The following is a 15,475-nucleotide window of genomic DNA, read 5'->3' on the forward strand; positions in this document are numbered from 1 at the left end:
CTATCTCACTTGTTTTGTCCAAAGGAAGACGCCTGTGGGAGACTGGTGAACAGGAAGAAGAGTATTCCTTTACCTCCTGCTTCAGAGTCTCCTCAGTGACTCTAGTTTCTGGGGACAATTCCTCTATTCATGGCACCTGCACCATCAGGCCAACCACCCCATGCTTTTAGCTTCAATTTAATACCAGTTTCTGGGTTCTGACAATGTTACCTTTTCCCATTACCCATCTAGCTCTAGATGGGTAGAAAACTAGTAATAGCTTTCTATGGTTGCTACATGTTGGCTTGCCCCACCATCCCCTATTTGGCTTCTTTGTTTTGACAGTGTGATTTGTTCTCTGTATTAAACCATTCAGAAGAAATATCTAGAGTGTTTTGTATTTTCCTGACTGGGTCATTATTGATATAGGCAACTTCTATAATCCCAAGGCTTCTCACTATCACACAAATTGGTGTATCTCCTTCAAAGCATGTGTCACAACCTTTCATTACCTTGTTTGTTTACTTTTTTGTTGTTTATCTTTTCTCCACTTCAAGTAGATTACAAAGTCCATGAGGAACTTTGTCTTGTATTTTGAATAGCTATCCCAATGCCTGGAACAAGGAAGCTCAATAATATTTTTTATGTTTTGTCTTTTTATTTATTTTTTTATTGGAGTACAGTTGCTTTACAATGTTGTGTTAGTTTATGCTGTACAATGAATGAATCAGCTATATGTATACAAATATCCCCTCAATAATATTGTTGACTGAATGTATCCATTAAAAAAAATCCAAATTTTATTGGATATCTCCTATATGCCAGTCACTACTGTAGGAGATAGCAAGGTTAGTAATTCATTGCCTCTGCTTAAAAAAACAAAAAAACAAAAAAACAAAAAAACTTATATTTCCACTTAAGTGACATTAAATAGAAAAATGTACACATAACTAGTGTATTAATTTGCCAGGGCTACCATAATGAAGTACTGCAGTCTGGGTGGCTTAAATAACATAAATGTACTTTCTTACAACTCCAAAGGCTGGAAAGTCCAAGATCAAAGTAGTCTTTTCCAAGGCCTCCATGTCCAAATTTCCTCTTCATGTAAGGACACCAGACATATTGGAGTAGGGCCTATACAATGACCTTGTTTTTACTTAACTACCTCTTTAAAGACTCTGTCTCCAAATACAGTCACATTCTGAGGCACTGGGGTTTGCACTTCAACATACAAATTTGGGGGCGGGGTGCACAGTTCAGCCTATAACAATCAGTGAGTAAAAGATTATTTTCAATTGAGAAAACTAAAGGTGGAACTATAGAAGTTAGATGAAAGGTGATAAAATCAGGTCTTAGAGTATTTCAGAAAAGCTTTCCAGAGGCTGTGTGCCTAGTGTCAGGTCTTAAAGAGATTTTTATAGAGTCGTGAGAGTTGAATGGGCTGGTTGGCCATGGAGGTGCATTCAAGAGCCTCAGTCTGAATGAAGGTCCCTAGATGAGACAGTGAGGAGACATTGTAGAATCTCTGAATACTGAACCATCAGACTTGAAAGGAAGTTGAAAGGTCACCCGGGCTAAGTTCCCATTTGATTCAGGAATCCCTTGCCAAAGGACAATTCAGCTTCTGCTTATACCCCTCCCAGGACTGAATACTCATTAAGGCAGTTATTTTGATATTAGGCCAGCTCTGTTTGGCCAAAACAATGCCTTGGATGAAGAGGGGAGCATTTGCTCGAAAGGAGAGGACAGTAAAGTAGTGTGTGGGGCATGCCAGTGATGTCTTCATACCAACCGCCTTCAGGCACTTCTTTCTGATGTCATATTTTAATTCCTTCTTGCTGTAACCCCAGTCTCTGCTTTTTGTAATCCCTTTCTTGCTTGAACCTCCCTGTGGGTCAGGAGCCTTGGATTCTTGCCTTCTTTGGTTGTGCTACCATGGGCAAATATCTTTCACTCTCTAGTCTTCAATGTTCATGTCTATAATAAGGGACTAATTAATTAACACTGACTGTAATGTCTTCCTCACAAAGTTATTGTAAGACTATATGCAATAATAATAGGTATGAATGTAACCAACAGCATCAACTCCCAGCAGATGCAGAGGGGCCAGTCTGGGTTGAAGAGGTGGGTGGTTTCTCCGTTTGCCTGTTTTGCTGATGTTCATTTGACTTATTCTCAGCAAAATAAGCAAATGGAAAATTCATCCATCAACAAGCTACCTTTTATATTCCTGAGGGTGTCAGGAAGAATCATGAGGGTGTGTGTGTGTGTGTTTGTATGAACTATAGCAAAAAGAAGCATGGAAAGCTGCAGAGGGTAAAGTTGAGACTATCTTTTTTATGTGACCTTAGGTAGGTCTCTTCCATCATCTAAACCTCCACTTATTTATCTGTAATATGGATATACCAATGCCTGCCTCCACAAGGTTGTTCTGAGAAGTGAAAGTGATAAAGCAGGAGAGTGTTGGCATGGCTTCACGGGGGCGGGATCGTATTATTTCAAAGCCTGGCCGAACACCTCTGGCAACTTTGGAAAAGACTTTTCGCTGACTCGACACAATTGGGGAGCCCCACAATAAACAGCATCTAACTCCAGCACAGCCGGAGGCAGGCAGAGGTGGCAGCTGCCTTCTCCTGTGCGGAGGTTATTCACCCACATCATCTCCCTGCATCCCTGCCTCCCAGATCTCAAGCCTTGGCAAGGGACAAAGGCGGTCGGTGGGAACCCCCCCTCCCACATCTCCCCAGGCCAAGCACCTCGGGAGCTGTGGGGCAGAGAGGCAGAGCCTGCTGCAGGGATGGAAAAACCTGAATGAAGGGGAGGTCCAGAGAAGAGGGGATTGGGCTGTAGGGCTGTGAAGGAAACGAGGGGGAGGGGGCGCTGGGGCTTTCGCTTGCTCCAGCGCTGCCAGCCCAGCCTGCCTGAAACAACCCGCGACAGCCTCCAGGGCCTTGACGAGAAGCCGGACTTCATTAGCACCATGCAGTGGATAAGGGGCGGATCGGGAATGGTGAGTGAACATAACCGCAGCTTCCCCAGCTTCAGTCCCCTAGCCCCACCCCCAGTTCCTTCACCAGCCGCCATGCAGTGAGCCCCCTAGCTTCTGCACACAGCCCTCTCCGCTGTCCTTGAGATATCAGCAAGCTTGCTGTGGCCATTTTAGGAGTCTTTGCTCGCCTGCCTGTGAGGAAAGCCCCCTCCCTTCTCCGTCCCCTTTCTTACCACCCCGGAGTGGGAGTGGGATAAGAGTGTGTGTGTGTTGGGGGGCGGGGGGTCACCTGGCAGACCAGAGAGGCAAGGGGGTGGGTAGAGGGACTCTCTGGGATCAGTGAGTCTCTCAGGAGAGAGGATTGGCTGGGGGCGGGTGGGGAGGCTGGGGGGTGGCACGGGGTTGGGAAAAAGGGGGGAGTTACAAAGCCTGGGATTGTGCAGGGGGCAGTATGGGAGAATTGCATTGTCCCCCAAATAGGCTGTGTGTATCCCCTTACTGGGAGAGCCAGAGAGCCCCTCTCAGAGAAGCTGCCTGGGGGAGTCCTAAAGCCTTTCTTTGCCTAGGCTGGGGTCACCCTGTCCACACTTGAGGCTTTGCCAAGGAGAGGCTACAGAACCTGCCATTCTGGAAATGGGTCCGGCCCCATTCGGTTAGAACTCTCTCTGCCACCCCCATCCAAGGAGTGTGTGCTTGTGTGTGTGTTTACTATCATCCTCCCAACAGTTCACTGTATGCTGTTATGTTCCCTTCTCTACCTGGAGACCTTGGAATGACTTCCTTTGCAGAGAGGAAGTGGTGGCTTCATCTTGATGATTCTCTGACTCAGCGAGGGGTAGCTCAAGTCTGGTTTGGGACTCTGGGGCATGGGAGGCCACCATGCCTTTGTCTTCAGCTGGGAGGCATCGGCAAGAGAGTCTTGGAGGTCAGTCAGGTTGGGTGAGCAGGCACTGATGGCAATGCCAGCCTACAGTTCCCCACTGCTACCCATAACCTGCAGCTGAAGGAAGGTAGCCTGAAGCTTTTGGGGAAAAATGGATATTTAACTCCTTTTTTGTTTCCATTCTGGAAGGGAGGCGTAAATCTGGTGTGGGCTAGGACTGTGTTCAGAGGAGTTTCCTCAGACCTCTGTTTCAGTGGTTCTTGAAATCATTCAGTCTGTATCTGCCAGGGCTTCAAGGGACTCTTCTCAGATCTTCCTCTTTCTGTGGGGTCCCATAAGGCTATTTCAAATGTTTGTAGAACCAGAAAGCAATAGAACAGGAAAAGACCTTCAGACCCGTGTTGTCCATCCAGGAAAGTTGTGATCCAGAGAGTGGGAGAGACTTGCCCAGGGCCACACAGCTCCATGAAGGTAAAGCTCAGTCCAGCACAAGAGTCTCCTGACTCTGTCAGTGTCCCTCTCCACTACTCCACAGAATCATCAAATGGTGCTGAGAAAGGCAGAAAGGAACAGAGAGTCATGATCTTGGTAAAAGACTTCTTTCATAATGAACCAATGCCATGAAATTTGCCTTAAAAAAAAATGAAAGTCCTAGTATTTCTGGAAGCTGGGTCTAGGAGATACTTCCCTTCTCCTCTAAGTATATTATAATGTAGGGATCCAGAGCCACCCATTGACAACAGATTAAGTTAATAGAGAAATCTGAAGTTTTGCTAATCGTGTATGAGAAAGAAGAGAGGGAAACAGAAACCTTGTGGAGACTATGTAATTGAAGATTGATGGAGAAATTGCATAATATTTTTAGGGGACTGAAGTAGTGAATATTGTATAATGAAAGCATTTATTTAACTGTTTGCCAGAATTCAAGTGATAGGGGTAGTAAATTCCATTACAGCCTGGAAAGCAAGAAACTTCTAATCTTGGTTCTGCTGTTTACTAGGAGTGCTTTGAACCTCAGTTTTCTCACCTATTAAATGGGGCTATTAATGATTACCAAAATCCTTCCAGATCTGAGATTCTCAGATTCCTAGGAGTAAATGTTGGGTAAAATTTAACTAGTGGTCCATTGTGAAAAAATAAGAGTGCATATTTAGCCACCATTTTATAATGTGGCTGGTCAAAAGGTCATTGCTCCTTGTTCTTTCATTTTCAAAGCCCTGAAAATTCATATTGAGCTTTTCATTACAGTCAGAGTTCTTCACTGAACACTCGACTGTTGAACTGATTGCAAGTGTCACATGTTATTCAAAGGTCCTTGAACATAAAACAGTTGACATTTACAGAATAAAATCTGTCTCAGTAGATAGTGTTAAAAAAGAAAAAAAAATATGAGCTCACTTTTGATGGTAAATTGTTCAGTGTATTTATTCATAGCTTGTATCTGCAATGTCAGTTTGTGCTAGGTTAGGCAGTACTTCGAGTGAAGGGAACACTGATCTCAGAATCACAAGTCTGACATTGAAGGGCCTGGCTTTCATACTTCTCAACTCTGAAACACTTGACAGTTGTCAAACCTCTTTCATTCTCAGTATTCTCATCCATCAAATGGGGCAAAGTACCTTATCTCATAGATGCTACTGAGTTTCTTAATTAATTCAACAAAAATACAGAGGCTACTATGAATTGATACTGATCTAGGTATTGGAGGTTGCAGTGAACAAAATGAAATTCTCTGCTATCATATATCTTACATTTAAGGGGTTGAAGGGGCTCACTAAACAATTGCACAAATAACTATGCAATATGTCAGAAGGTGCTTAGCTCTAAGAAGAAAAAGAAAACCTAGTAAGAGAATAGAGATAGGGTTGGAATAATGTATTAGATGTCAGTCGAACCTCTCTAACTAAGAAACATTTGAGTGGATATGTGAAGGAAATGAAGGAACAAGGTCTGTGGGGATATTTAGGTGAAATGGGTGAAAAAAGAGCCAGAGAAAGAGAGAGAGAGCACATTTGGTTTGTTTAAGGAACACAAGGAGGCCACTGTCCTGGGGACATTTAATCTGAGTGAGATGGGTAATTTTTGGAAGGTTTCAAACAGATGAGGGACTTAATCTGACTTAAATTTTAAGAGGATAATACATTGTAGTGGAGCAAAGAGCTGTGAGGTGGCTCTTGTAATAGTTCAGGTTAGAGGTGATGGTGGCTTGGGCCAGGGTGATGATAATCTATATGAAAGGACTGTACTGAGCATTATAGATGATCTGTATCTTTCTCCTTTCTGGCCAGTCATCCAAATCTCAGATGGCTGAATGTGGAGCTAGAATGAACACAGAGTGGGTAGATTCATGCAAGGGAATTTTGTGTCTAAGTTAATGATCAAATGATCTTCTTTGGGCTCCTGGCCTCTAAGTGGGCTAACTAAGGGTTGATTCTGTATGGATTATCAATGAGTCAGTCTCTTGCTTTCTGGGATTCTGGAGAATATTAAGTATATTATTAGTATTTTGGAGATATGATACACTTAACATATGTAACATCTGGAATGGATCATTTTTAATACTCTCTTCTCTATGTGACAAAATTATTTTCAGTAATCATGTAATAATCAGTTCTAATAATTATTTTATTGATTTGTTTTTTTAATTTTCAAATAATTAACAATGAAAAAGAAGAATAATTCAATTTTAAAGATATGCAAATTCAGTAACATCTCATATTTGATCTAAAATCTGTACTTATTGAACAAAAGTACTATACTCTATAGTTTGTATTGTTTTCTCTGTTCTATATTTTAAACACAAATAAAAACTCTAATTGGTCACAAATGACAGAATTGAAATAACTTACATTGTATCTTTGACTACAATTATTGTGCTATCTTTGTTTACTTCAAACCTGCTACTTAAATTCTGGAACATTTAATCCCACAGGGATCTGCAGACATGAAATGCACCCAAAGCTACTTTGAATGCTTCTTAATCTGGGTTTCCCAGGTGGCACTAGTGATAAAGAACTCACCTGCCAATGCAGTAGATGTAAGAGACATGGGTTTTATCCCCGAGTGGGGAAAATCCCCTGGAGCAGGGCACAGCAACCCATTCTAGTATTCTTGCCTGGAGAATCCCATGGACAGAGGAGCCTGGTGGGCTCCGCCAGGAGTCCATAGGGTCACAAAGAGCTGGATATGATAGAAATGACTTAGCACCCATGCACACAAACCTTTTCAAAGTAAAATGAACTAAAGAAACTCATGTAAAATCTGTATGCATGTTGGGGGTGGCAAGTGTACAACTGGAATCAGCTGAATCAACTCTGAATCAACTTCCATGTAGAATACAATATTATTAAAGGATAAGTAATAAAAGTTGCTTTGAGACTGTATGTATATATTACTAAAACTCAGTAATAACAATAGTTGTTTAATGTTTTGACCAATGAAAGATGTTTTTCAAGGAGGAATATTCTGTTACTGAGATTATTTAAAATTGCTGGTGCATGGTGATACTAAAAATACACTTTTACTTTTAGTCTTAAAATAATCTATAGGTAGTGCACTCTTTCATTACATACACTAAGGATTGTCTACTCCTATTGTTCCACTCTTGGTATGCCACTGCTTTGAAGACTATGGAATCTTGAACTAATTCCATGACAAATTTCATGTTGCCAGTATAAAAGCCACAGCATTTGAGCTGGTGGAAGTCTCTGCATAAGCAAGATAAAGTGGCAACTGGTAAGTTTAATGGTTGATTTATTTCTGCTATGAATAATAGGAATCTATTCACAGTGGCTTAAAACATGCAGATTTCATTCTTTCACATAAAATAGGTCAGAATATAGGCATACCTGGGCCAGTATAGTAGCTTTAAGAAGTCTTTGGGGACTTCTCTGCTCCACCATCCTTAGCATTTTGCTTTTATTCTGGAGGTTGCTCCATGATCCAAGATGGGTGTTGAAGCTCCAGAACATTTATTAATATCCATATTTTAGGTATAAGGAAGACATAAAAGAGGAGGAAACAGACTTGACCCTCCTTTTAAAGGAAACTTTCCGTGAAATTCTATTTAATACTTCTCCTTAAATCTAGTTGGTCAGAACTAAGTCACATGGACACTTTCAGCTGCAAGGGAAACTTGGAAATGTAGTCATATAAACTGGCTGGTTATGTGCACAACTAACAATCAGGGGAAAGATTTCTGATACAAAGGAATAAGGGGCCATTGGGAGATAACCTACAGTTATTGTCACAGTTAACCCACATGTATGCCAATCAGTGTAGAAATGCAGAGATTTAGGGCTTGAACTCAGCTTTGGACTATGAGCTACAACCTAATAGATGTGACCAACAGCTAAAATGTGGCCAATAGTAAAAATGCTGCCATCAATCTGGTGAAGGATCAATCAAGGCTTGATGTATTCTAGCCTTCCATTACATCCCCTTGGTGACAGTCTTTTTGTGAGACCAAGTGGATGGTAATATCCTTCACAGAGATCATGAATACAAAATGGGTATTTAGAGAGGGTAGGGAGGGGAGATGACTAATACAGTCTGAGCTATGTTAAGTCTAAGATGTTCAAACAGCCTCAAATGGGAGATAGCTAATAGGCAGTTTGTGATCTACACATTGAGCTCATAGGAGGATTGGGAGGCATTGGTTACAGTTGAAGTTCTGACAGTAGATGAATTGCCAAGTAGTTTGAAATGCAGATCAGCCTGGGAAAGTGAGGGGTAGGATCAGAATTTGAGCCTTCTCCTTTTTGTGGTCCTCTACTCTTGAGCAGACCCAATGTACTGTTTTATCTACTTTCTGGAATTTCCGTGGCAACAATATAATTTCGGGCTTTACTTTCTATACTGCTTAAGTTGCTTCTGGACAGCCTTAGCTATAATGTCCAATCTAGTTGATATTGGGTATAATTTAGCCCAACTCTTTAGATCAGGGGTCAGCAAATTACAGCCTAACGGTCAAATCCAGCCCACAGACTAAGAATGATTTTTACATTTCTAAATAGTTGGGAAAAAATGAAAGAAGAACATTTTTTGACATATATGAAATTACATGGAAATTTATATGAAATTCTAATTTCAGTGTCCCTAAAGTTTTATTGGTGATGGACAGGGAGGCCTGGCATGCTGCAATTCATGGGGTTGCAAAGAGTTGTACACAACTGAGTGACTGAACTGAACTGAAAGTTTTATTGGAGCACAGTCTTGCTCACTATGCCTTCTCGGTACAAAGGCAGATTTGAGTAGCTTTGACAGAAACGATATGGCCTGAAAAGCCTGAAATATTTATTATTTGGCACTTTAAACAAAAGGAGTGTGGACTCCCTGCCTCAGAGCCCTAGGGTTGCCATGGCAGTTCCTCACAGGAAGGGGATGGACAGGGGCAAGAAAAAGTTTGGATCTCCTACTTTTGATTTATCCAAAGCACCTAGGTTTTTGCTTTATGTGACTGTTGCTTGCTGCTGCTGCTGCTAAGTCGCTTCAGTCGTGTCCAACTCTGTGCGACACCATAGATGGCAGCCCACCAGGCTCCCCCGTCCCTGGGATTCTCCAGGCAAGAGTACTGGAGTGGGGTGCCATTTCCTTCTCCAATGCATGAAAGTGAAAAGTGAAAGTGAAGTTGCTCTTTCGTGTCTGACTCTTAGCGACCCCATGGACTGCAGCCTACCAGGCTCCTCCGTCCATTGGATTTTCCAGGCAAGAGTGGGGTGCCATTGCGTTATCCGAGGTTGTTGCTTACAGCTTTGGAAAAGGGTTTTACTTTCCCTGTGTTCTCCCTACTTCCCACACAAAAATTTTTTTCATGCCACTCATTTTGTAGATTGTGAAAACTGAGCCTCAGATAGAGAGGGTACTTTATCCAAGACCACAAACTGAGTGTAACTTGGAAAAGAATCCACATATTCAGCTATATTTCAATTAAAAAGAAAAAAAGAAAAGACACACACAGAATTCAAGAGATAGCAGTAGTAAATTCTGTTATAGCCTGGAAAGCAAGAAACTTCTAATCTTGGCTCTGCTATTTAATAGGAATGCTTTGAACCTCAGTTTTCTCACTTATTAAATGGGGCTATTAAAGATTACCAAAATCCTTCCAGATCTGAGATTCTCAGATTCCTAGGAGTAAATGTTGGGTAAAATTTAACTAGTGGTCCATTGTGAAAAAATAAGAGTGCATATTTAGCCACCATTTTATAATGTGGCTGGTCAAAAGGTCATTGCTCCTTGTTCTTTCATTTTCAAAGCCCTGGAAATTCATATTGAGCTTTTCATTACAGTCAGAGTTCTTCACTGAACACTCGACTATTGAACTGATCGCAAGTGTCACATGTTATACAAAGGTCCTTGAACATAAAACATCAGTTGGCATTTACAGAATAAAATCTGTCTCAGTAGATAGTGTTAAAAAAGAAAAAAAATATGAGCTCACTTTTGATGGTAAATTGTTCAGTGTATTTATTCATAGCTTGTATCTGCAATGTCAGTTTGTGCTAGGTTAGGCAGTACTTCAGGTGGAGGGAACACTGATCTCAGAATCACAAGTCTGACATTGAAGGGCCTGGCTTTCATACTTCTCAACTCTGAAACACTTGACAGTTGTCAAACCTCTTTCATTCTCAGTATTCTCATCCATCAAATGGGGCAAAGTACCTTATCTCATAGATGCTACTGAGTTTCTTAATTAATTCAACAAAAATACAGAGGCTACTATGAATTGATACTAATCTAGGTATTGGAGGTTGCAGTGAACAAAAAGAAATTCTCTGCTATCATATATCATATAACTTGGAAAATAATCCACATATCTAGTTATATTTCTATTAAAAATAATAAAGAAACACCCAGAATAATCTTTGACCAGATGTCTAGCATCGCTATGGCCCAGTCAAGTTAATACATAAAATTAATCATCACATAGCCTAACTTATCTTTCCAGTTTTCTGTGAGAATCGTATGTATGAGTAGATAGGAAGGAACTGTGTAAATTTTGTTGCTCTCTACCCATAGGGGAAGATTATTATTCTTGATAAGACAGAAGGGATACACATGTGGGTAGGAAGAATATGATCTTTCCTACTACCCTGAATTCAGCTCTCAGAAGATGAGACCCAACTTACTCTTCTCTGAGTGTCAAGAGATCCAACAGGAATTTCATCCACAAATAACTATCCCTCCCGCCCCAGCCCAAGGCTTCTTGAATTCTCTGCTTGAGGAGAGACAAAAAGGCCCCCAAACAGTCCCATGACATGATGAGAGGAACTCCTTCTTAGGAACCTATTGTTTTGAGAAGTTTGTACATCAGGCTGTTTTTGGTGTGTGTGTGTGGGGGGGGGTGGTAGTTGTGTGTGTAAGTGTGTGTGTGTGCAAGAGAGAGAATGTGACTAGTTCTCCAAGTGATTAAGCTGTTCAATAATGAAAACCAAGCAGTGGCAGAAAACAAATGCATTCAGCTAGCTCTAAGAAGTCCTGTTGGCATGAAGAAATATTTTGTCAAAGTGCCTGTGTGGCATACAAGGGAAGTGGCATTCAAGTTGAGTAAGCTATGTAGAGATTTGGAGAAAAATCTTAACAAACTTGCATTATAATAAAAAATAAAGAATGAGATAGTGAAGTTTGTGGGGAGTCTGGGAGAAGCAGCAGGAATTGTGTGTGTAAAGTCCTTAAGGTTGAGATAGTTTTGTATGCTCAAACAACAGAAAGAAGGCAAGTTTGGCTGGAGCACAGTCAGAAGGGGAGACAAGTGGCATGATAAAAGTTAGAAAGTCAGGCAGGGACCAGATCACACAGGATCTTGTAGGCCCAGGGAGCTTGCAGGCCCAGGGAAGATATATACCACTATACTCAAAGATAGTATGGTTCTGTGTTTAATAGCATATTCAACCAGACTGCCTAGGTTCAAATTCTCACTCTGCCAGTTATTAGTTTAGTGACCTTGAACATGTTACCTAACCTTTCAGTGCTTCAATTATGGCCTCTGAAAAATGAGGATAATAATGGTCTATCCATACTGTTATTGTAAAGATTGAGTTATGCTAACATTGTGTGTGATAGTGCTGGGCACTGACAAGTGCTATTTATTATAAGTACAGTAGGAAGCATTTGAAGCTGTGGAATAATGGGATCTGCTTTGTGATATGAGAAATTGAATTTTTCAGGCTATAGAGGCTAGACTGAGGAGAGTGAAAGTGGAGAAGTCAAGCCCAGTTAAGAAACTGCTGCAGAATAAAGTCATTGGAGCTGAGAAGAGGGCAGATTGGACATAATTTTGAAGATAGAATCAATTAAAATTGATGCTGGATTGAGTGAGAAGTATAGGATAGGGAGGAAATGTGAAAGAAAACCTTTAGGTTTCTGGCTCTGTCACTGACTAGTTGTGTGATTTGGGGCAAAGGATTTAACCGGATATCCTAGGCTCTAGTTTCCTTATGTATTAATCAAGGTTCTCCAGAGAAACAGTACCAACAGGATATGTATGCACATGTGCACACACACACACACACACACAGTTGACTCTTGAACAACACAGGTTTGAACTGAGTGGGTCCACTTATATGTGCATTTTTTTCACCAAAATATAGACTGCAGTACTACATGATGTGAAACTGTGGTACAGAGGGCTGTCTGTAAGTTATACATGGATTTTCAACTGTGTTATTGCTCAGCACTCTTAACCCTTCCATTGTTCAAAAGTCAACTTTATAAATAAATAAACATACACATACACAGAGGGTGAGAGATTTATTTTAAATAATTGGCTCCTGTGATTGTGGAGATTCAAATCCAAAATCCATAGGGTAGGCTGGCAAGCTGAGAAAAGTTGCAGTCTGAGTCCAAAGGCAGTCTGCTAGCAGAATTCCTTCTTGTTAGAGGGATGTCAGTCTGTTTTAAGACCTTCAACTGAGGCCCACCCACATTGTGAAGTATGATCTGCTTCACCCACAGCCCACAGATTTAAATGTTGATGTCACCTAAAAGAATAATTTCACAGAAATATCCAGAATAATGTTTCACCAAATATCTGAGCATCGTGGCCCAGACAAATTGACACACACAATTAACCATCACACTTTATCTATGAAACTAGAATGATAGTCATCATTCGTCATTGGTACTATTGTGAAGATGAAATTATGTAAAGCACTTGAAACAGTGTATTTCACATAGCAAGGGTTCAAATAATGATCATCTTTATTATTTTAATGCAATAATAATCTCACATTTTGGGGGTATTTTGCATTCCCAAAGCCCCTTGACATACATGCATTTATGTAGGCATCACAACAGTCTTCATACTTTAAAGCTGGGGAAACTGAGACTGGGAGAGATGACATATCTTCTTTTCCTCTTGATGAAAGAGGAGAGTGAAAAAGTTGGCTTAATGCTCAACATTCAGAAAACTAAGATCATGGCACCCGGTTCCATCATTTCGTGGCAAATAGATGGGGAAACAGTGGAAACAGTGGCTGACTTTATTTTTCTGGGCTCCAGAATCATTGCAGATGGTGATTGCAGCCATGAAATTAAAAGACGCTTACTCCTTGGAAGGAAAGTTATGACTAACCTAGACAGCATATTAAAAAGCAGAGACATTACTTTGCCAAAAAAGGTCCATCTAGTCAAGGCTATGGTTTTTCCAGTGGTCATATATGGATGTGAAAGTTGAACTATAAAGCAAGCTGAGTGCCGAAGAATTGATGCTTTTGAACTGTGGTGTTGGAGAAGACTCTTGAGAGTCCCTTGGACTGAGAGGAGATACAACCAGTCCATCCTAAAGGAGATCAGTCCCGAGTGTTCACTGGAAGGACTGATGTTGAAGCTGAAACTCCAATACTTTGGCTACCTGATGCGAAGAGCTGACTCATTTGAAAAGACCCTGATGCTGGGAAAGATTGAGGGCAGGAGGAGAAGGGGACGGCAGAGGATGAGATGGTTGGATGGCATCACTGACTCAATGGACATGGGTTTAGGTGGAGTCCGGGTGTTGGTGATGGACAGGGAGGCCTGGCATGCTGCGATTCATGGTGTCACAAAGTTGGACAGGACTGAGCCACTGAACTGAACTGAATTGATCTTTAAACAAAGCCAGGATGAGACCTTGAGCATTACTCACCCCGCTTGCCAGGAATGGATGTTTGCCTGGCTTCCTTCATTCCAGTGGTAAGGGGTACCAGTAATAAGATCATGAATGCAGTAGGGCTTGAGAATGCTGCTGCTGCTGCTAAGTTGCTTCAATTGTGTCCGACTCTGTGTGACCCCAGACAGTAGCCGAGCAGGCTCCTCTGTCCCTGGGATTCTCCAGGCAAGAATACTGGAGTGGGTTGCCATTTCCTCTGGGTTGAGAATAAGGGCTAACATTTACAAAGCCAATGTTCATCTTGTGACAGGCACTGCATTGCTCTGTTTTGCATGTGTATCTAGTTTAATCTTCCCAACAGTCCTATAAGGTAGGTGTGAAATTACCAGGTAGGTTGTGGAAGAGAACAGGGCTCTTAGGCTACATGCTGAGAACTCAAATAACTTTTGCTCCTTCCTCTCTCACTATTATAAATTCTAGAGATTGTGAAAACTGAGAGAAGCCATTTGAATGTTTGTGAGACATATGTATTTGGGTGTGTAAAGGTCAATGAGGCCTGGCAGAATGCCTTTTGTGTACAGAGCAGGTACTCCTATGAATATTTGTGGAATGGATGAGTGAACTGATGAAGGAAAAGATTCTTAAACTGCCTATAGTCAACCATACTGGAGCTGGCCCTAGAAAAGGCAGAGGAATTTGTGATAAATATTTTCTTTGGCCCAGGTGAGACACCCCTGAACCAGCCAGGCTGTTAGGTGAGGGTTACAGGCTGAAATGGGAAGCTTCAGAAGTCCTTCCTGAGAAAATTGCTTAACTCCTTTGGATACCAGTTTACTAATATGCAAAATGGGGCCATTTTATCCCTCTCTTTTTCTCTCTCTCTCTCCCACACACACATGCACACTGCCCTCCCCACTCCTTCATTCACTTATTCAATAATACATATTGAGCATCTGCTATGTACCAGACACTGTTTTAGGCACCAAATTGTGAACAAATCAGACAAAATCATGTTCTTATGGAACAAATTTTCTAGTACGGCAGATACATGATAAGCAAATTATTACATAAAGCATATAGTATGTTCTAAGTGCTAAAGAGAAAAAATACAGCAGGGAAGAGGGAGAAGAAGTATACATAGGGGCAGTTCGAATTTTAATTTCCTATTTTCGGCTGCACTTCTCTCACAAGTTTGCCATGAGTTTGAAATGTGATAAAAGGCTTGTTTAAGAAGCTGTGAATTTCCATTTCAATGTAAGCTGCAGTTATTCTTGGTGGGGGGGAGGATAATTTTTCTTGATCCTTATTTGCTGTTCTCTTTTCTATCAGTGTAGTAAGAGTTCTGATCTGGAGGACAAGAAATTTGGGTTCTAAGCCTAGCCCTGGTATGATAGTTTCTTAAAAATTCTAAATGTATAGAACTTTATGGACTCGAAAGTACTGTCCCCAGAACTGAGTTTTCTGGCTTTTAATTCTTGGTTCTTTCTATTCTACCATGAAGCAGTGAGAGCTGAGGTAAGTCTCTTTCCTTCTGAGAACC

At 41.2% G+C, this 15,475-nt stretch overlaps 1 protein-coding gene and 1 non-coding gene across 12 annotated transcripts in view; both read left to right on the forward strand.

Annotated features, from left to right (window-relative positions):
- Positions 1–15,475, forward strand: part of ARHGEF9 (Cdc42 guanine nucleotide exchange factor 9) — a 420,665-nt gene that overhangs the window by 196,066 nt on the left and 209,124 nt on the right. The window contains exon 1 of one of the 11 annotated variants that reach the window (XM_010822032.4): positions 2,399–2,989. The exons of 8 other annotated variants lie outside the window; for them this stretch is intronic. In XM_010822032.4, the coding sequence (XP_010820334.1) occupies positions 2,960–2,989 (30 nt within the window). In that variant the 5' untranslated portion in view covers positions 2,399–2,959. Of the gene's footprint in view, positions 1–2,398; positions 2,990–3,066; positions 3,163–15,475 lie in introns of those variants that run through there. 2 more of the 11 variants (XM_059883494.1, XM_024988158.2) reach the window with 2 other exon arrangements.
- MIR1468 (microRNA mir-1468) lies at positions 2,095–2,191 on the forward strand. Its single transcript, NR_036336.1, has one exon. It is a non-coding gene; the product is annotated as a microRNA mir-1468 (primary transcript).

The sequence above is a fragment of the Bos taurus genome, chromosome X, assembly GCF_002263795.3.
Source record: "Bos taurus isolate L1 Dominette 01449 registration number 42190680 breed Hereford chromosome X, ARS-UCD2.0, whole genome shotgun sequence".
Taxonomy (NCBI): Eukaryota; Metazoa; Chordata; class Mammalia; order Artiodactyla; family Bovidae; genus Bos; species Bos taurus.